At 50.1% G+C, this 22292-nt stretch overlaps 2 protein-coding genes across 2 annotated transcripts; both read right to left on the bottom strand.

Annotated features, from left to right (window-relative positions):
- Positions 1–698: 698 nt before the first annotated feature.
- LOC119381610 (serine/threonine-protein phosphatase 2A regulatory subunit B'' subunit alpha) lies at positions 699–1958 on the bottom strand. The gene has a single exon (XM_037649384.1). It carries the CDS (start codon positions 1956–1958, stop codon positions 699–701), a length of 1260 nt encoding a protein of 419 aa, XP_037505312.1.
- An 11863-nt stretch (positions 1959–13821) lies between these two features.
- On the bottom strand, positions 13822–15081 carry LOC119381609 (serine/threonine-protein phosphatase 2A regulatory subunit B'' subunit beta). Its single transcript, XM_037649382.1, has one exon. It carries the CDS (start codon positions 15079–15081, stop codon positions 13822–13824), a length of 1260 nt encoding a protein of 419 aa, XP_037505310.1.
- Between the last annotated feature and the right edge of the window lie 7211 nt (positions 15082–22292).

Raw genomic sequence — 22292 nt, 5'->3', positions numbered from 1 at the left:
CCATGGTACGTGGGATCTGCTGAATTTTTTCTCTGAAGCCGCTTGAAGCAATGACTGGGCTCTGTGGTAGAACACCTGCTTGCTACGCAGATGGCCAGGGTTCGATTCCCACTCGAACCGAACAATTTTATTATCTTATATGCACCTTTCTCCATTTTTCGGTCACGGACAACGCCGATTTCTCGCTCACAACCAACGACGCCGACACCGAAATTTCTGCGAACCGATCTTTTTAACGCAATCGCGTTAATCGGTACACTTTTGTTTAGAGCCATGTGGAGCATATCACGATAAATATTTCATTCTATCAAGCTGGGTGATTAACAAATATTGCTTAATTCACATTTTAAATAGTAAATCTAGCGAACAATAATAAATATGAATGGTTATTTATATATATATATATATATATATATATATATATATATATATATATATATATATATATATATATATATATATATATATATAGTGTGTGTGTGTGTGTGTGTGTGTGTGTGTGTGTGTGTGTGTGTGTGTGTGTGTGTGTGTGTGTGTGTGTGTGTGTGTGTGTGCGTGCGCGAAGGCAGTGGGGCGGTTTGCCCCTTCTTTCACACACACACACACACATACACGAGAACTAGTTGATACGCCACTGGCCGTACAGTATGGCTAGATAACCATGAATTTTATAGTCTCCAATGACACAAAGACTACAATTAAGGCAAGTCATCGTCGGAGGAGTCATCTTTTTCGCCTTCTTCCATGAGAAGGGTGAACGTCGACTTAGCAAATTGTTCCCACTGTGTTAAGCCATTGCGCGAACGCTCTGTGTCGAAAGGGTCGAAAACCTCGTGATGTATAAACTCGTAGGTGTTGATGAAAGTGTTGAAGAAGACCGATGCAAGCGCACACCGTTTCAGATCGGAAAGAGCGAAAACGCTGCCCGATTTGGGCTTCACCAGATCGATCATTTGTCGGCAGATGTCTTCGAAAGACGCCGGGTCGTTCATCAGCAGAGACACGCGGTCGTACTGTTCGTGGAAGAATGTCTCGAGTTCGTACATCGTTATTTTACCGTCGCCGTCGAGATCTAGCCGGTTGAACCAGTACTCGACGCTCCTTGGGTGCGACTTGTCCTTCTCAGCGAGCAGGAAGACGACGAAGTCGACGTACGTCATAGCTGACGTACTGAGTAAGTCGAACACTCTGTCAATGACCTTTGGTACCAGGGCGCCTTTTTCGTACCGCGCCAGGTCTTCCTTGCTCAATAGACGATCGTTGTCCTTATCCAACGAGTTGAACATCGTGTGGATGACGTAGGCGTCCTTGTACGAAAAGGGTCCCTCCACGGTCATGAAGTCGTCGTTGACATTCAGAGCGTCAAGCTGCGAGAGAAAATCGCTGCGTCGCAGCTCTGCCATGCCGAGGCGCCAAGTCCACGTCTTTCCGAGCTCGAAAAACAGCCGAGCCACCACGGTGTCGATGTACACGCTGTGTGATCTGGCCACTTCCTTGAGAAACGAGAGCCCGCTGTGGGTGTCGATGAGGTCCTGAATGAGGTCCTTGAAGTCGCAAGGCTGCAGGAACGTACGGCGGCCCTTGGTCAGCACGAACACCGCCTTGGACAGTCTGTCATTGCCGGCGACCTGGTGCATCTTGCGACAGAATTCGAGTAGGGCCTGCCTAGTAGGTGTTTTGGAGATGGCCTGGTACATTGGAAACTTGAGGTACAGTGGCAACTTGCAGATTTTGACGATCCTCTCCATGTCTTGGGGTTTCAAATGACGCCGTCCGATCTGGCACAATTCGGCGGACACGTTGGCGACCAGGTCGGAGTCTACCTCGGTGGAAAGCACGCTGAGGCTGGCGACAAGAGACGCTGCCCTGTCCACTCCTCCGCCGCCACCCCCGTTGTCCTCCTGGTCACCAGTCTTTTCGACGGGGCCGCCGGCGTCATGGTTCGAGTGGGACGCCATGCAGAATGGCGTGCGACGTGACTGCATTTCAGGCGGTCTACCTCGATGTCCAAAGGATGAGGAGCTGCACACAGAAGTGCAAGAGGGCAATTACAGTGAGCACAAGCATGCATGCGCTGATCTGTCGAAGACGAACTCTTATACCGCATGGCGATGAGAGGCTTGTATACTGCTGTTCGTGTGATCTCGGAAGCGGCAGGCTATGATGGACTGCCTAAAATATTATTAGACCTACTCACCAATTACAACGCGCTGCGCTAGCGGAATCGTTAGTCTCTTCTTCAAAATAAAACAGCAGCTGGTGTTGAGCGAAACCACTTCTCCACTGAGGCTAGTCTGCTAACACGTTCACTGCGACGGGAAATAGCTTACACTATGCAATGACATTGAGCCCAGAACTGTAACTCCGTTAGAAAACCGACTCCCCGTTGCTGGAATGGAACTCGAAAAGAGAACTTTCTATTAATTGTGTGCTCGCAGGTGTCATCCACAAAGGCTCAGTATCAGCTCTTGCCAAAAAACGCAGCAAGGTCCTCATGGCAAGAAAAATGGAAGTGAGAGCTGGGGTCACGTGCAACACAGTGCTAACACCACCATCAATCGTATACCATACTGATCAGTTACGCTCTGTCAAAAAGTATGCGCTGAGCCAGGGTTTTTCCGCTGAGCAACAACGTTTTCAATAAGCGAAAATATATAAAAAGCGAAGGTTTACAGTGGAGGAATCACCATAGCATTCATTTTTGCACCCACCATGCCGAGAAGCATAGCTTATTTTATTGGCTGAAATCCCTTCCCTCTGTCTGAAACGAAATCTACCTCACTGACAGAAGTTCTTGTCCTTTAAATTCACATGTTGTTTCCGATGATAAAAGCTTCCACAAGTTTGCGCACCTTTTTTTACCTGTCATGTACACCCGTTTGCAGGTCAGTATTTGAATGCAGCAGGAAACAAATGCCAATAAAAACAAAAGGGGCTTTTGGATTGACAAGAAGCCCGCTGACACTGCTCTGTCAGCCCGGTGAAGTGGTAAGTCTGCGACCACGTGTCCGCGTATTAAGGCGAAAGCCTTAGATGCCTCATCAAACGCGAAAAGTGACCGGCGTCCCGCGTCGGCGTCCGCACGAGTGATGCATAAATCATCATCACGCGATGACGTCACTATATGACGTCATCACGTCGTCACAATGACGTCGCGTGACGTAACGTAACATGATGCCGTCATCAAATGACATCGTAGCTTGGTGAAAGGTGGGCCGCCGATCACGGAGGCTATGCAAAACCAGGTTAGGTGTCTCAGATCCTGGAGGCAGTGGAAAACCACGTTAGGTACAGACACGGCCGGTCTGGAGGCGTGCGCTCGCTCCTTCCTTTACGGCCTGCGCGCGGGGGGCTGTTGCTACCTATGGCCGCAATTTCGTGGGGGCGCTCCGAGCCAACTGCTCCCTAACTCACTCCCGGCCGTTGCGGAGGCTAGCGCGCGCAGGGAGTGCTCGGCTTCCGACTTACCGTGGCGCTTTCTGAAGTTACTCTATAAGGTATTCATGGTACCAATGCGATAGAAACATGGTAGCAAGTATATATGATGACTCTGGTAAATTCCGCTTTACAGAAGTGGTGGCGCAGGCCGCTCATAAGCCCGCTTCTGTTACACGAAGCCTGAATACACCAAGCCTGAATAGGCAACAGAGTTCGGTGGTTTGCGAGGAGGTTCTCGCAGAGCTTCAAGTTCCTCAATAACATCTTCCGAAATAGACATCGCCGCGTCTTCAATGTTTTCGTCGTGAATGCCCATGTCTTTTGAAGGTAACGCCTTTTCCTTGACAATGTGAGTCAAAGCAGCTGTAACGGCTCTTGCGTCTAGCGCGTCATTGCCCCCGCACATTGCCCTCAATTTTCCAAACATTGCCTCTATAGGATCACTGTTAAATTTCTTCGTGAGCACATAGTTTACTCCTTTTCTCAGAAGAAATCGGACTGTCTCCACTGTGGACTTTGTGGTGAAAAGCAGGGCAGTGTACGTCTCGTATGTAAAGTTTCCTACGCCAGCGGCGACAGAAGAATCCTGGATGCGCTTAATGTAGCCTGAAAATTCATTTTCCAGCCACAGCAATCGGCTGTCGTCCTGCCTTGAGATGGGAAGTTTGCAGTCATTTCCACTGTACGTAGTGTTGTGAATGTCGAACCATCTCTTTATGGCTTTCATGAAGTTGATTGTGGATGCTGCATCCTTGAATAGAACAATAGAGGAGTTGCCCCTCAAGTTTCGCAGATGTTCCAGTGCGCCAATGACTTGGAGCGAGAATACTTGCACTGCACGCATTACATTCATCATTTCAGGTTAGATGGGTAATCCCCTCTGTGACGTTGTAAATATGCGTGGCCCACCAAAAATGCACTGCTGTGGCAGCTGGGGTTCTCTAACGTGCACCTAAATCTAAGCACACGGGCCTCAGGCATTTTCGCCTCCATCGAATATAAGGTGGTCGGGTCTTAAAATATATTGTTGTTGCTAGTAGCGCTGCGTTGCGTCTTCTATTGCCGAGTGCCGAGAAAGGCAGACTGTCCCCACACGCACCTGTACTTCCTTCACCGCTTGCTACAACCGAAAGAAGTAATTAGCACGAGAAATTGGCCGGGCACAGCTGGTTTACAACACGAAGCGCATGCGGTGAAACGCGTTTTCGGCGGTTGGCTCGCGACGCCCTCACGCGGAGCGCGCCGTCGTGACTGTATAGAAAAAGTTCCATTGTACTCCCGGCGGCTGCTCAGGCCGTAAGGGAAGGAGAGAGCGCGCGCCTCTAGACCGGCCGTGGTACAGAAAGCTTCCGGCGGGTGGCGGGGTAGCATCAGTCAGAATCAGAATCAGAATCAGAATTTTATTATTAAAAGTTGAGCGAAGTTACAAGCGTTTGGTATACAGGAGGAGGTCCCACAGTCAAGAGACTGTATCGGGACCTCCTGTACAAAATGAAATAAGGTAATATGCACATCTAGAGTTACTGTCAGGGGCGTAGCCAGGGGGGGGGGGTTCAACCCCCCCCCGAAATTTTTCAATTTTGCTTGCGTATATATACATCCACACATACAAACGCACGCACGCACAAACATACACAAAGTATGTTTGAACCCCCCCCCCCCCCCGAAAAAAATTTCTGGCTACGCCCCTGGTTACCGTATATGCTCCCCACCTGTATCGACTGAGAAGAAAAAGAAGATGGCTTTCGCCTTCCAGTCGTCTTAAATGAGTGCATACGGGACCTTGTGAGTTTTTACAGGGACGACCGAGCGAGCTCACTCAAATCTCTCAGCAAGTCGGGTCGAAGCGCGAGAAATCGCTCGTGGGGCTCCTTACCGTCGTGTAGCGACAGCAAGCGGGCGGGTTCCGATATGGGAGGCGCCTGAATGCGGTGCTGAAGAAGCGCTTCGGCGCGTTCAAAGAGCTGGTGCCCTGGCGTGCCTGGGGTCCAGCCCTGGCGCGGCCATGGCGATGCGTTGCCGCTCGCGAGCCAGGGCCGTCGAAGAGGAGGACGATTATGATGGTGGTGGTGTGGCTTTTAAAGAATGGCACGTACCCACAATTCGAGAGGCGCCGAGAATCGAGTGGAGATGATGATGATGATCCATGTTCCTCCAATTAACATGACACGCACCCATAATGAGAGAGAGAGAGAGAGAGAGAGAAATGAACTTTATTTTTGACCAGGGTCTTTGTACTTCAACCCTAAGGTGGGTGGCTTCCTCAGTCCAGGTAGCCATGGCTCGCTGCCGCCGCCCGAGCCCTGTTCACCAATCGTAGCTGGTTGTCAGGGTGTTGCGTCACCAGCAGAGCCTCCCACTTGGTCTTCTCATTCTTTCTCTGGATCAGTCCCGTAGCCAGGAATTTCTATCGGGGGGGGGGGGGGGGGCACTTGCTGAAATCCTTGACTATTTGAGAAAAACGCCTGTTTTCATGATTTATTTTCGATAAAACATTATCTGTCATCAAGATTTCGGGGGGGGGGGCTGGGACTCTCCCCCCCCCCTGGCTACGGGCCTGCTCTGGATTCACTCCTTCCTCTTCGCTTGGGGGTGATGACGGTGGCACGTCCGGATTGTTTTTGCACTCCAGCACCATGTGGCACACGGTGTTGCGCGTGTCCAGTGGACAGAACTTGCAGTCCCGCCTGTAGGTCCCTGGATACATTGCGTGCATCAATGTTCCGTGCGGGTAAGTTCCGGCCTGGAGTCTTCGCCAGGTAACCGCTTGCTCCCTACTCAGACTCTTGTGTGCTGGCGGGTACCGCTTCCTCTGCTTCCTGTAATGCGCCAAAATGTCTGAATACTTCTTCGGTATGCGTTCATCCTCGTTGTGACAGCTGTCGGTACGCGTTCTCTGCGTGTCGGAGATGGCTCGGCGTGCATGATCTCCAGCCGCAGCGTGCGCCGCCTGGTTCCCCGCGAGAGACTCGTGTCCCGGTGTCCGAGGATGGTTGTTTCTTGCACCCTGGTGCTTTTTAAGACATGGAGTGCTCTTCCGACCCTTACCCTCTGCATGCTTCTTGCGAATCCGTTATCACGGTAATCTGCGTCTTCTTGCATGAAGCGATGGCCAGGGCTATGCCCAGCTCTTCCGCTGTACTTGCATCCTTGGCACGTATGGATGTTGCTGTCAGTTCTTTACCGTTTTCGTCGATGACGCTGATTGCAAGACTGTCGTTTGCAATGTAAGCCGTTTACCTCACGTCTTCTTCATTGCTGTTGGTGCATTCTATTGTTTGCTTGAGCAGTTGTATCCAAGCCTGTCTTCTTCCCTTGTCGTACTCGGGATGCATGTTTCTTTTTATATTGCTTATGTGTAGGCTGTTTCTGATCTCGTGCGGGATACGCTGAGGAACGTGTATGTCATCTTCGAATTGGTAACCCATATCTTGAAGTAAGGCTCTACCCGTATTCGTCAGCTTCAATTTCTGCAGCTCGTTGACATTGTGCGCTTCCACGAGCTCTTCCCATGTGTTGTGCACTTCCATGTTGAGCAACTTTTCCGTGGATGTGGAGGGCGACAGGCCTATGACAATCCTGTGGGCTTTTCTGATGATAGTGTTTATTTTAATCCGTTGACTGTGTGGGGTTGCACACGCAACCCATTGTCTTCAACGCGGCGGCACCTCGGCTTCGCGCTACGTTCGTACGCGCAGTGGCGAGGGGGGTTGCGTGGGAGAGGGCACTGTGCCGCTCCCGCAGCCTTTCGCGCCCTGCACCCTGGCCGAAGTCGAGATGCCCCGTTTTCCCTCCTTGCCCTTTTCTGGAGAGACTCCTCTCCAGACCCCGGGAACGCGCGCTGCTTTCTTGGGGGCCCCCGGGTCTTCGGTTTTGGGCGGTGTGATTGACCACATCGGACCCAAGCCGTGAGCACCACCGCCGCCATCAACCCCTGCAGCGCTCCGGCCATGGAGTGCGAACTACCGCCCCGGACCGGAGTGCAAAAGCAGCCACGCGAGGTGAGATGAGCCTTTATCATTCCCTCGACGTGTGCTTGCTATTTTGTTGTTGTTTCCCCCAGTAGTGCGGAACGCTCCGCCTCTGAGGTGTTAACTAACTTGATGTGCTGTACTTATTGTTGCAATTGGCAACTGGGGTGAATAAACACCTTCAGTTGAAAGACTTGTCTCTGTCCCCACTGGCCTGAAACCCGCCGCGGTCGCAACTTACGCGAACCGCGGGATAGGGGGTCACAGCTCTGACTGTTAGGGCTGCTGCGTAGCACTAGTAGTGAGTAACTACACTCCTCTAGTGCGCGGTGTGATTCAAAGACGGGACAGTTTCGCACGCGCGGAACTGTTCGTTACTAAGTAACCCCTATATTTGGCGCCCAACGTGGGGCCAGTGGTGCGACAGAGCGAGTCAGTTTGTGTGAGTGACGGCCACTACACGAACAACCACGGCAGCAGACGGGGCTGACTTATACAGCCGTTGCAATTGCTGTCACGGATGCTGCCAATAAGCAACAGTTCGAAGATGCGGTAACGGCTACTGCACCCTTCGATTCCTGCGGCGAACTTTAGCCAAAGGAAGTAGAAGTAGCACAGAGCAGGGGTATGAGCGGCTGGCTGGCGCGATGGGCACCCCTCCTGCAGCGATGCGACTTACTGTTCGCTGCAGAGGGAGAACGAACAGCGTGTAGCGGACGCACTTACGCGTACGCTCGTTGTCTGTGAGAAGAGTAACATTACTACTCCACTCACCTTGCCCGACGCCGAGCCTGAGAGCGACGTAACTGCTGCGACGCTCATTGTTATCAGGGGGGGTAACATTACTACTCATTCTGATAATTTGAAACTCAGCCAGAGAGCATATAGTAACTGCTACAATGCTCAACGGCGACGGTCCGAAACGAAGGGCGGACGACCCACCTTCGCAGGACGAGAACGCTAACCACTACGACTGCGTCAGTTTAGTGGAAAGCTTGCTTAGCCGAAGGGAGTTGTCAGAGGAACAGCGGCAGGATCTCTTTTGTAAATACTTTTGTAAGTCTTTGGTGGGCTCCGGGAGCCCGGCGGCGCGGCCGCGGCGCACGTTGACGCAGCTGGTATTGCTGTTAGTGCGCGGCGCTCTGAAGCAGCTAGTAACGCTGCGAGCGCGTTTCCTCCTACTTTCGATTCCTGCCCGCTGAGAACTGACCACTCCTTGCTAAGATAAATCCCCGCGGAGAAGGATACACATGAGTCCTTCAAAGCGGTGATTTCCCGCACGTTGGCACGCATACTCGTGCGTAAGCTCATTGAGGTGTTCACGTGATTCGAATATCCAAAGCAGTTTATGACGGACAATTCGTCCTGATTATCTGTCGAAATCGTCGTGCACTCCTGCGTAGCCTTCGGCATTAAGCGCAGGAGAACGACCACGTAATGTGCCCAGGCAAATATCATTGAACGTGGGAACCGCAACATCAAGCACATGCTCGTTGAAATTGCGGGGACGCACAATTGCTCTCAGGGCTACTGTGAACACGCTCAACTAGCTTTACCCCCGCCACCCTCAATCTTTGAAGGGAGCTGCCAAGTACCGTAGAACATACTCTACAGGAATGCAGCATGGCACTGGTTGCTTCGTCAGCACGCGCTGATTATGCAGCTGGGCTGCGCGCGAAAGTGACGAAGGCTTTGTGCAAAGCACGACGGAACCTGAGCACTGCTCGTGCGGAGCAGAAAGCGCAGTATGACCGCTCTCATCAGGACGTCAGTAAAAAGTGGGCGATCTGGTGTTGAAGCGCAATCATGTCCTAAGCGATGCCAGCAAGAAGCTCTCAGCTTCTCTGGCACCGCAGTGGATAGGATCGTACCGGGTAGGAGAGACTGCCTCTTCTCTCGTGTACAAGCTGACGGACTTAACGCTAAGACCGATCGGCTGACCGGTGCATGTCTGTGATCTCAAACCCTGCTATGACAGAGGGAACGAGTGGCCCGAGGGAAACGCTCCCCCGCGCCCGCAGGCAATGGCATTCGAAGGCACGGCTCGACGAGGAAGAGAGAGGACGAGGCCGCAGGAGCAGAGCGGACCCCTGCTGAGCAACTAGTGGCGAGCCGCTAAAGACGGGTCGGCGCCTTCTTTGCTGCTTTGCGTGCCGATAGTCCCAGAGCAGCGGAGGCGCGCGACACGGAGAAATCTTCAAAAGAAAAAGAAAGAACCATTCCACCACAAGCGAACATCTAACCTCGGGACGGCCACCAGAATCGAGCCCAAAGCCGGGTGCCCCCCCCCCCTTTCAAAACCACGGGCCCGCGAAGTCCGAGCCAGCGATCGACGCCAGAGGCAAGCAAAAGCGTGCACGGTCCGAGCTGCCTGGTTTCCTGCCGCGCCCCCATCAGCTGTCATGTCTCCCTAGTGCCATCACTCAGCGATAACGGTGCTGTGATCTGCGTCTCCGTGCGGCTCCCTCATCGACACGGACGTCGCCGTGTTTCTGGTGGAGTCGCTAGCCCCCCTCTTAGAAAGCCCCTGGTGATGGCGGTCCTCTTTTTGGCTAAAGGGTTCAATTAAGGAGGGGGGGATGTGGGGTTGCACACGCAACCCATTGTCTTCAACGCGGCGGCACCTCGGCTTCGCGCTACGTTCGTACGCGCAGTGGCGAGGGGGGTTGCGTGGGAGAGGGCACTGTGCCGCTCCCGCAGCCTTTCGCGCCCTGCACCCTGGCCGAAGTCGAGATGCCCCGTTTTCCCTCCTTGCCCTTTTCTGGAGAGACTCCTCTCCAGACCCCGGGAACGCGCGCTGCTTTCTTGGGGGCCCCCGGGTCTTCGGTTTTGGGCGGTGTGATTGACCACATCGGACCCAAGCCGTGAGCACCACCGCCGCCATCAACCCCTGCAGCGCTCCGGCCATGGAGTGCGAACTACCGCCCCGGACCGGAGTGCAAAAGCAGCCACGCGAGGTGAGATGAGCCTTTATCATTCCCTCGACGTGTGCTTGCTATTTTGTTGTTGTTTCCCCCAGTAGTGCGGAACGCTCCGCCTCTGAGGTGTTAACTAACTTGATGTGCTGTACTTATTGTTGCAATTGGCAACTGGGGTGAATAAACACCTTCAGTTGAAAGACTTGTCTCTGTCCCCACTGGCCTGAAACCCGCCGCGGTCGCAACTTACGCGAACCGCGGGATAGGGGGTCACAGCTCTGACTGTTAGGGCTGCTGCGTAGCACTAGTAGTGAGTAACTACACTCCTCTAGTGCGCGGTGTGATTCAAAGACGGGACAGTTTCGCACGCGCGGATCTGCTTGTTACAAAGTAACCCCTATAACTGTTCTTCATGTCTAGGTATGGGGTCCCGTACGTGATAATTCTTGTGATCAGCGCTTGTATAATTTTCGTGCAATCTTCTTTGAGTCCGTGAATTCTGCTAGTCACTCTTTTGATGAGGTGACTACTTGTTGCGCGGTTTTCTGAATCCTTTCTAACTCTGCTCTCCCGGCTCCGTCCTTGTGAATCAGGAGTCCCAGGATACGACAATCTTGAAGGGACTCTCGGTAAGGTCTTGCTTGCCGCAACGCCTCTGAGCGCAAGATCCTGCACACCCGTTTTGCACGGGGCAAATGGAATACTAGCATTATGGAATATTAGCATTATGGAATACCAACTAGCCCGCTCCCACCCCTTGCTCCAGGATACGAAGCGTCGAAACCTGAGGAATTATGACGCTTCCCTACCTTCATTTCCGAGTCTCGTGTCTGCTGCTGTTGTCGGCTTCTTGTGCGCTTTCTTAGTACCAAGAGCTCAGACTTTTCCGGTGCGCACGTCAGTCCACATGCTTCCAGGTATATTTCTGTTCTGTCAATCGCTTCTTGCAGAGCATCTTGCCGTTGAGATCCATGATGAGGGATACAGGCCAAGAAGTTGAGCCACCTGTTTTCCCTCCTCTGTGAGTAAATGGCGAATTACCAAAAACAACACCGGGATCTGTGTAAATATTTTGAGATGTTAAATAGATCTTTGGGTTTGTTGCACTCCAGCTGCAAAGGATTCCCGCATTTTGCGGTCTTCGACGTCCCATAAGACACTTGACGAGATTCACCTCAGTGCCGCCTCTGGCCCTCTTTTCTTGGTCGAGTATGAAAGAAAGTAAGCTTCTTAATTCATGCAACAAAAAAAAAAAGTCGGCAGATCCCACGCCTTGTGGGAATCGGTTTCATGCGAAGTAATCAGTGAGTAGCTGTTTATGCTGTATTTTTTGTCTTTGAGCGAAACGTTATGAGGTGGTTCGACGTGTTTTTCTAAGCGTAGTAGTTGTGTGCCTATCGTGGCTTTACCAGGCACGTCGTCTACACTGGCGCTTAAAGGGTAACTATCGAAACGAAGTGCACATTACGGTGCGATGATGTGAATATCATACGTAACTTTCGTTAGCGTATTCCTCCGGGGTCGAGCAACGCTTGAATATAGCTTGCTGAATCATACGAATACAAATCTTATGTTTATTAGACTTCTATAAAAGCGGAGCCAACACTGGAACCACAATTGGCGTTAACACGGTATGACGCGTGTATCATGATAGATATGTAATGTTTATTTCTTTTTTATGAAATTAGCAGCACAGCAACCACAGTTGACATTGCACTGACATTACGCGTGTGTATGATCTTTTTCAAAAGCAGTTTCAAGACACGGCGTGGCTCTGTGGTAGAATACCTGACTGCCACGCAGAATACTTGGGTTCGATTCCTGCTAGAATCCTGATTTGTATTCTTTGTATTCGTCGGGTCAACACTGCCGATGCCTGTTTTTTTTAACGCTCTCGCATTTAAACTTCCGATGTCTGTTCTCGCGGTGGTGGTGTACTGGTTGCGCGGTGGTGGAGACTGGTTGCGCTTGCTTAGAGCGCGCGGTGGAGGCTGCGCTGCGGTATCCCAAGGGATCCCCGCCGACCTCCTCTGTTCTCGCGGTTCCTGGGAAGATATAAACTGCAACCACCTGGGGCGCATACCCGCTTACCGTGGCCTCTGGTATACGGGTATGTGCCACACGTGTCTGGAGGAAAGAGTTTGACGACGTACGTGACTGGATTTTTATGTTATTCATGCCATGACGAGCAGTCATATTCGTCAAACCCTCTTACCCTGCCATGCCAATTTTGGTCTACACCAAGCTGAGGATACGATCACGAGAGCACCCAGACGTAGATAGATAGATAGATAGATAGATAGATAGATAGATAGATAGATAGATAGATAGATAGATAGATAGATAGATAGATAGATAGATAGATAGATAGATAGATAGATAGATAGATAGATAGATAGATAGATAGATAGATAGATAGATAGATAGATAGATAGATAGATAGATAGATAGATAGATAGATAGAAACGCTCAAAGAGCCTGGGGTTTGCTAAGCAATACTTCGCATTTAATAAGAGCGTCGCGATGACGTGCTTGTGACAACTGCCCGTCTCTGGCCTGCGGCTTTTCGGAGCTTTGCAACGCCTGTCTTCCTCGGCCGCCAATATTATCAAAAACCGTCGTGGCCATAACCCTGATTATTAAACAGTGACACGACAGATACGAATGCATGAGGTAGACTTGGCACCTCGTCTTGGAAGATTAGAAAGGAGGCAGTCTCCCCCCCCCCTTCCCCCTCTGCTTCCTTACGCGCACATATATATGGTTGTGAGGACAATCATTTTGGTGCCGATGCCGACAAAAAAGGTGGCGGATTTATTTTTATATGATCAGGTATTGTAACTGAGATTGACATTTATTTGAAAGAATGACTTTTTGGTTTCATTTCTGAAGAACCAAAAAGTTCTGGGTACTTTCATAAAACTGCAGAGCGCGTCTGGCGAGATTTCGAAACCAAACGCATGTCTGGATCTCCCAATTTTCTACTTTGCGCTTATATACATACACAGCGTGCTGAAACATCTAGCATACGTATTCTCATGCTTTATAATATAAGCACGTAGCAACGCACAATTTCGACGAATGCTCCTACATTTATATTTAAGTTTGTTTAGGGTTAAAGGTAACAATATCCTGACGTTTTTAATAACGTTAGAAAAACATTAAAATACCTTAACGGTGTTTCAACGTTCAAGCTTAACATCAATGTAACGTAATCATAATGTATTGCTGCTACTTGGGGTATTCTATTACCCTACCACGCACGTAGCTGGAAATGCACAATTTCGACGAGTGTTATCGTCCCACTCGTCGCAGTTCTGTTTGCTGCGGCGTCACCGCAGAATGGTGTATACGCACTGGGGTAAATGTCACACGGATTCGCGAAATGCCTTTTAAAACGTCATATTTAATTCGCCACGTGCGTGTGACTCCGCCGTAAGCTATAAGCTAAACAAGCGAGAATATTATACACTCTAATGAGACCAGGACTGCAATTAAGGCAAGTCGTCGTCGGAGGAGTCATCTTTCTCGCCTTCTTCCACGAGAAGAGTGAACCTCGACTTGGCAAACTGTTCCCACTGTGTAAAACCATTGCGCGAACGCTCTGTGTCGAAGCGGTCGAAGACCTGGTGATGAATGAAACCGTCAATCTTGATGAAAGTGTTCAAGAACACAGATGCAAACGCACACCGCTCCAGGTCGGACAGAGCGAAAATGATGCACGACTTGGGCTTCATCAGATCCATAATTTCTCGACAGATGTCTTCGAGAGACACCCAGTCGTTCGTCAGCAGAGACACGCGGTCGCACTGCTGGCGGAAGAATGTCTCGAGTTCGTACATCGTGATTTTTCCATCGTCGCCGATATCTGGTCGGCTGAACCAGTACTCGATGCTCCTTGGATGCGATTTGTCCTTCTCGGCGAGCAGGAAGACGACCAAGTCGACGTACGTCATGGCTGATGTACTGAGTAAGTCAAACACCCTATCTATTGCCTTGGGTACCAGGGCGCCTTTTTCGTACCGCGCCAGGTCTTCCTTGCTCAACAGACGATCGTTGTCCTTGTCCAGCGAGTTGAACATCGTGTGGATGACGTAGGCGTCCTTGTACGAAAAGGCCCCTACCACGTTCATGAAGTCGTTGTTGAGTTCCAGAGCGTCAAGCTGCGAGAGGAGGTCGCTGCGTCGCAGCTCTGCCATGCTGTGGTGCCACGTCCACGTCTTTCCGACCTCGAAGAACAGTCGAGCCACCACGGTGTCGATGTACACGCTGTGTGATCTGGTCACTTCCTTGAGAAACGAGAGCCCGCCGTGGGTGTCTATGAGGTCCTGAATGAGGTCCATGAAGTCGCAAGGTTGCAGGAATGTACGGCAGCCCTTGGTCAGCACGAACAGCGCCTTGGACAGTCTCTCCTTGCCGGCGACTTGGTGCATCTTGCGACAGAATTCGACTAGAGCCTGTTTAGTCGGTGTCTTGGTGATGGCCTGGTACATGGGATACTTGAGGTGCAGTGGCAACTTGCAGACTTTGACGATCCTCTCCATGTATTGGGGTCTTGACTGCCGCCGTCCAATCTGGCACAATTCAGCGGACACGTTGGTGACTAGGTCAGAGTCTTCTTCGGTGGACAGCACGCTGAGACTGGCGACAATGGACGTTGCCCTGTCCGCTCCTCCGCCGCCACCCCTGCTGTCCTCCTGGTCGCCAGTCTTCTCGACGGGGCTGGCCGCGCCATCGTTAGGGTTGGACGCCATTCAGAATTGCGTGCGGTGACTAAACTTCTGGCGGTGAACTTCGACTTGCACAGGATGAGAAGCTGCACACAGAAGTGCAAGAGGGCAATTAAAATTAGCACGAGATTGCATGATCTTTGTAAAAGGCCGGTATGCCTGTGTGTGTGGGAATCGGAAAATGGTAGGCTATAAAAGCAGGCCCGTAGCCATGGGGGGGGGGGGGGGGGGGGCTCGCCCCCCCCCTCCCCATATTTTTGTGATACATGGTGTTTTACCAAAAATAAATAAGCAAAATGGGCTTTTTTCTCAAATACTCAAGGCTTTCAGCAAAAATTCCTGCCTACGGGCCTGTATAATAGACTAAAACATTTGACCTACTCGCCAATTATAACGCACGCGCTAACGGGATCGTCTGTCCCGTCAAAATAAAATAGCAGGCAGTGAGCGAGACCGCTTTTTCACTGAAGAAGCTGGTCTGCTAACACCTATGCGATGGGATATACCTAGTTTTCATACAATGTGCAACGAGAAGCCAGCCCATAACAGTTCTCCATTAGTCAACGGGCTGTACAAGCCAGTTCACTTCCAGTTATTTACTCCACACTGCTGTAATGGAACTCAAAAAGATTTTCTATTAATTTTGTGCGCGCAGGTGTCCTCCGCAATGTGTCAAAATCAGCTCTTGTCGGTGACGCAACGAGGTCCTTATGTAAAGAAAAATGGAAGTGAGAACTAGCATCATGTGCAACGCAGTGCTCAATACCGCCGTCCGACTGTATAACTAACTGGTCCGTTATACGGACTTTGTCAAGCAGTATACGCAAAGCCAGGGTTTTCCCACTGAGCAAAAACGTTTTCGATAAGGAAAAGTATATCAAAGGCGAAAGTTTGTAGTGTAGGAGTCATCATAAAAACATTCCTTTCTCCCGCTCAAGGCTGGGACGCACGACCTTTTTCTATGTAAAATAATAATAGTTGGGGTTTTACATCCCAAACCCACGATATAATATGAGGGACGCCGTAGCGGAGAGCTCCAGAAATTTCGACCAACTGGGGTTCTTTCCCGTGCACCTAAATCTATGTAGGCGGGCCTCAAGCATTTTCGCATCCACGACTTTCTTTTTTATGTGCTGAAGTTATTTCTCCTCCATGACAGGTGGAAGGCACTACGGTTGTTGGCGCCATGACTCGGTCATTTTAGCATCGTAGACTTTCTTTTTTGTGTGCTGAAATTATTTCTCCTCCATGACAGGTGGAAGGCACTACGGTTGTTGGGGCCATGACTCGGTCATTTTCGCATCGTAGACTTTCTTTTTTATGTGCTGAAATTCTTTCTCTTCCATGACAGGTGGAAGTTACTGCGGTTGTAAGGGCCATCAAACGGAATCTATATTACAGATAGAAGTTCTTTTCATTTAAATTCACACGTTGTTTTCAGTTTAGGCACGTTAATTAACTGTCATATACACCTTTTTGCCGTTCAGTTCTTCTACCCAGCATCCAACAAATGTCAACATGAACAAAAGGGGCCTTTGAATTGACATAATAAGCCCGCTGACACTGTTCTGTCAGCCCGGTGACGTGATAAGTCTGCGACCGCGTGGGCGCGTATTACGGGAACGGCGAGCGAGTTCACTCGGATCTCTCAGCGAGCCGGGTCGAAGCGCGAAAATCCGTTCGTAGGGCTGTACCACATAACGTGGGAGTGTACGCTACACAACATAGAACACCACAGCATGAACACCGCAAGAGAGAAATGGAAGGCACTGTGGCACTGCTGTCCAGATCGGCCCTCGACGGCCAGATCAGGCTGATCCAGAGGGCAGAGAGGATGGCGAGAGCCAGCGGAGCCCTGCACTAGGGGCCCCGACCATCAGCAATGCCCCTTCGGGGCAATCGGCAAGGGCTCTGTCTGTCTTTGAATAAAGTTTATCATCATCAGCGAATGTCTTCCTTACCTTCGTGTAATGACAGCAGGCGGGAGGGTTCCGGCGTGGGAGGTGCTTGAATGCGGTGCTGGAGAGGAGCGTAGCACTGCGCCAGGGTCGGTCAGCCGGCCTCGGAAAAAGAAGAGGAGCGTCGCGTGGCTCAGCTAGCGCGAGCCAGGTCGAACACTCCGGGTGCTTGGCCGAGCTGGACGCCGCAATTTGGTGCAAGCCGCAGTGCTGTTCTGACTGCGCTACACAAATTCACTCAAGCGTCCGGAAGATTACGTTGCTAGTGCTACCGACTACCGGAATCATTTTTCTTTAACAGCTGAGCTGATGATGATGATGATGCTCCTGGGATGTTTGGCACCTACCCACTCATGGGGATCGGCCAAGAGTTGTTTATGCCAGCCGTTGGTTGTAATTCGTCAACAGAAAAGTATCATCATCATGAGCTGGCACGCGATATGTTCGTCCTCTTCTTATTCGTCCTCTTCATCTTGTGCGTCGCTCACAGAACACGCTAGCAGAGCATAACATACCATCGCATAGAATAGATACAAAGTAGGTGGGAAATGAAAGTGAGGGTGAGGAGAAGGGAAAGGAAGAGAGGAGAAAGTAAAGCATAGCAGAGAAAGAAAGAGAGAGAAAGAAAGAAGAAAACAGAAAGAGAGAGAAATATATAGACAGAAAGAGAAAGAGATAGAAAGAGGAAGCGAGCAATAGAGAAAGAGAAAAAGAAAGGGAAGAAAGATAAAAGGAGCGAGAAATAGACAGACCCAACAAACCACACCATCTCCCTCAGATCTACCGAAATGACGTGAATGTGGAGCTCCCAAATTAATATTTCTTAATAGTTGCCGAAACCTTTTCTCTGGAACAATATAGCCCACACTGATCCCCAGAATGCACCTGCGGGAACAATATACTCGTGCGAAAAAAAAAAAAAAGAAGAAGAAGAAGAAAGAAAAGAAAGCAACGAATGCGCGCGAAGCAACGGATTCTAGAATGAAACCTTCCCTCCGTCTCTCTCTTTCTCTTTTTTTTTTTTGTTAGTGTTGCCACCCCCGCAAGGGCATCTGCGCGAGCAGGCGTTCGGTGAGCAGCGCCACCACGGGCCCGATCCAACAGGGGAGCTTCGACCCCCACCCACGCCTTGCCGCGCGTGGCTTTGCCTTGTCCGGGGAAAGGGGATCCTGGGGGTTGAGCCGACGTTGGGTGTTTGGACCTTTAAGGCTCCCTGGCAGAGGCAATTCACCCTTTTGGCCTCGGCATCATGCAGACGGCACCCCTGCATGGGCTGACCCACCCAGGGGAAATCGGCAGTCGCCTTTTCCTGTCTTTCTGATTATGATGATTGCCTTTATGAATGGCTCTCACTCACTCTGGGGGATTGGCCAAGAAACGAATAAGTTTTAGATAAAAGTGGTCACATATGAATTGTATTACTAATGAATTATAGAATAGTTAGAATAAATTAATAATGCTAATTTAGAAATTTGAAATCAAAACCGGCCTGATTCGATTAAGAATTTTTGTACAGCGGAACAGACATCCCGGTGACAACGACCTAATGAGGAGGCTCCCAAGCATAGAATATTAGAAGCAATGAACTCCAATCTAACTTGATTAAACACCGCTTTGAGAATGTTTTGCATCAGTAAATTGAAGCGGTTGCATGATAAAAAATAATGTTCGACTGTTTCGTCCTTGTTTCAAAACGAGCAAAGAGGGGAAGAAGCCAGACCAGCTCTATGCATATAAAAGTTTAGTTTTGGAACGCGACAGCGTAATTTAGTAATAATAACTTCCTCTTTTCTTGTTGAACAGAAATTCCTACGCCAAGGGAACAAGAGGTGCCGATATTCGTTCAGATGAGAGATTAGTATTTTACCGGACTCTTGAATTATGGCACGCCTTCTAAATCTGTCACGAATTATGAGTGCTGATGTGGGAATAATTGAGAGTATCGGACCACTGAGAGCGGCTTTCGCCAGAGTGTCCGCCATTTCATTCAGTTTTATTCCTTTGTGGCCCGGTGCCCAGATTAATCTGACTAAAGTTACGTGGGTGGGAGCAAGAAAATCAAAAGTACGTGATAATTGAGAACTGTCTGACTCTGTAACTATGGCCACATTTGATGTTGGTGGGCTGAGCTTTCGTAAAGCCATAATCACCGCTCTAAATTCCGTCGGAAATACTGATAAGAAATCAGGAAGTCTTAATGAGAATGACCAGTTGAATGTCTCGGAGAAAATACCAATGCTAGATTTTTCTTCGGATTGTGGGGCATCTGTAGCTATAATATTTGTTGTATTTATTCCCTCTAAATGGTCTTTGTAGTAGGCCTTTTAATATCTGGTAAGGCAAATTTTTGGCATAATTTGAATATATATCGTCAAAAATGATTTCAAGGTCCTGTCTTTCCTTGTGAATGGAAGGAACTTCACTCAGTGTAACCATAGGCGTGCGCAGGGTTCCCCATTAGGGGGGGCAAAGGTTCGTCGCAGCGCCCCTCCACCTTACTAAGTCAATGTAAGGGGCAGGTCTTCCGCCCCCCCTCTTAGGTGAATAGAAGGGTCAATGTACGGGGCATATTTTGCGCCCCCCCCCTCTTAGGTGATTAGCGGGGGCGGCCGCCCCCCCTGCCCCCCCCCCCCCTCTGCGCACGCCTATGAGTGTAACATCTAATGGTCCAACAAGTGCTTGTACGTAGCCCACTTGCGGTGTATGAAAACGAGGCCAGTAAGATTGAAAAAATAACTCTGTCTGTCTGAGACATGAAAATAATTTTAAGTTTTATAGGATATTCATACATCTTTAGCAATCTTTGTACCGTTAGTATCCTAAATCTGCTCAAAAGAGAGGGCACTCTTGCTTCTAAGTAGAGGACATTATTGGCTACGAATTTCGGTAATCAAAGGCATAACCTTAGACCCCCCCCCCTTTCCAGCAGTACAACAGGACGCAATTTATAAGCCTGTGCACCCGAATATAAAACGCATACTGGGCGTGCGTACATTTTGCTTATCATAATTAGTGTGTCTCTTCGCATCCCCGATCGACTGGACGTCACCCCCTGACGGGGCATTCGTCTTCTCAGGACCAAATAAAAGTTCTTTGTCTGTCTGTTGCAAAATCTTCGCAGGACTCTGTCACTGATCCCGTTGATCGGGTTGGCAATCGCCGGGCGGATTCCAAGGGCGGACGTATCAGCCCCCCGAAACGCACCACGAAAGCGCGGACAATTTAGAGTTGGTCCTATTGGTGCGCCAGCGAACGCCGGTTGTGGTCCAAAGACCGAGTCAGAGCCGAGAGTCGATAACACAAACAAAAATGAAATATATTCTCAGTTAAGGCAATACAAATATCACAAACACATGCACACTCGGCTGGTACCAGTTACAACTCCACAATATAACTCAGATGGTTTTTACACAACGGGAGCTAAACAAACAGGTGACACGCTACAAATGCAATCGCACGCATTACAACTATCCAAGGACAGTTAAAGTCCTGAATATACAAGGGCGTATCCAGTCCACAATTCTTGGACGGTAATCGAATGCTTCTCTTCTGGGAAACACTCACGCCAGCTCCAGCGTTGATCGTCGCAGCTCAACCGCCGTCGAAACTTGTCACGGCTCACACGGCGTCGTCATCCAATTCTTCCAGATCGACGATCGACTGACCGCACACCATCATAAGCACGTCTTCTTTGGCTAACAGAGCCGCACTTAGCATAACTTCACCATCACCGGGCCGATTGACTCACTCACTCCTTCACTTCTTCACTGCCTGTCTGCTGGTCGTCGTTCGCACGCTTTTATGCCTTCTCCCCCGGTTTCTAGAAGCGTCGGTAGGGCTCTTCGGCGTGCAGTACAGCCAAGGCTAAGGAGAGTTCGAGATTTCTCTCGCTGGTTCTACTCGCGGCGGCGTCGCTCGGTGATGCGTCCCCCCTTCCTTCTAGAAACATCCAGGCTTTGCCGGGCGTTCGATCGGGTTGTCTGCGTCTGGCTCCAGTGGGTGAGGAGGATGCGGCGCGTCGGCGCCTTCTGATGCTTGTTTTTTCGTCGTTCGCCCTTCTTGGGCGAGCGGCTCGCGCCGTTTTCTCCTGCTGCTGTTTGAAAGCGGCCGCGCGCGTGCTTTATAACGCGCTCGTTTGTGACAGACTCCTAGCGCCCGTACTCCTCTTAATTCCTGCATCTTCGTCTTTCTCTGTTGCTTTTACTCTTTCCTGTCCTCTTCTCTCTTCGATTTGCTTCACTTGTACCTGGCGGCAAAAGTTAACCTGGTGTAGCTATCCAACCTTAATTGGGTAAGTAAATATATTGGGTTATAGCAGCGATGCAAGGCTGGCGTCTGTAGGTCTTTTCTACCTTTCAGCGTACTCTTGTTGGGCTCAGTGGTGGGTGGCCACCATCGCCGCCGAATTATCGAATGTTTTTTATCGCAAACGCTTTCCCCCCTTCCTGATCGCTGCCTGAAAAGATGGCACATCGATGAAGCATTCACTTTTGCCAAGTATCATATGGAATTACTTTGCTATGGAACATTATTAAATGCATTATTAAGATGCACCAAGTCGCCGGCAAGGACAGACTGTCCAAGGCGGTGTTCGTGCTGACTAGGGCTGCCGTACATTCCTGCAGCCTTGCGACTTCTAGGACCTGATTCAGGACCTCATCGACAACCACGGCGGGCTCTCGTTTCTCAAGGAAGTGACCAGATCACACAGCGTGTACATCGACACCGTGGTGGCTCGACTGTTCTTCGAGGTCGGAAAGACGTGGACGTGGCACCTCAGCATGGCAGAGCTGCGACGCAGCGACTTCCTCTCGCAGCTTGACGCTCTGGAACTCAACAACGACTTCATGAACGTGGAAGGGGCCTTTTCGTACAAGGACGCCTACGTCATCCACACGATGTTCAACTCGCTGGACAAGGACAACGATCGTCTGCTGAGCAAGGAAGACCTGTCGAGGTACGAAAAAGGCGCCCTGGAACCCAAGGCAATAGATAGGGTGTTTGACTTGATGGTGATGATGATGTCCTCGTCTTGATGGCGCTCACCCACAAAGGAGGATGGGCCAAGAACCGGGCGGCAGGATGCTTAAGGTAAACACCAATGATGCTAAAGAAATCTTTAAATTTAGGTTAAAAAATGTAATTGTTGAAGGAGCAAGCGGTCAGACTATCGTTTCGGTAGTTTCTAAGATAAATAATAACAGATTTCGAATCAAGATTAGGGACAGAGATAAATAGACTAACACGGTAATCTTTTTGTTTCATTTATGTAATCGA

This window comes from Rhipicephalus sanguineus, chromosome 2 (assembly GCF_013339695.2).
Source record: "Rhipicephalus sanguineus isolate Rsan-2018 chromosome 2, BIME_Rsan_1.4, whole genome shotgun sequence".
NCBI classification, from domain to species: Eukaryota; Metazoa; Arthropoda; class Arachnida; order Ixodida; family Ixodidae; genus Rhipicephalus; species Rhipicephalus sanguineus.
This window is presented reverse-complemented; position numbering and strand designations above follow the sequence as displayed.

Excerpts from the sequence above, each read along its gene's own strand:
- LOC119381610 (XM_037649384.1), bottom strand. The coding sequence starts at position 1,958 with ATGGCGTCCCACTCGAACCATGACGCCGGCGGCCCCGTCGAAAAGACT.
- LOC119381609 (XM_037649382.1), bottom strand. The coding sequence starts at position 15,081 with ATGGCGTCCAACCCTAACGATGGCGCGGCCAGCCCCGTCGAGAAGACT.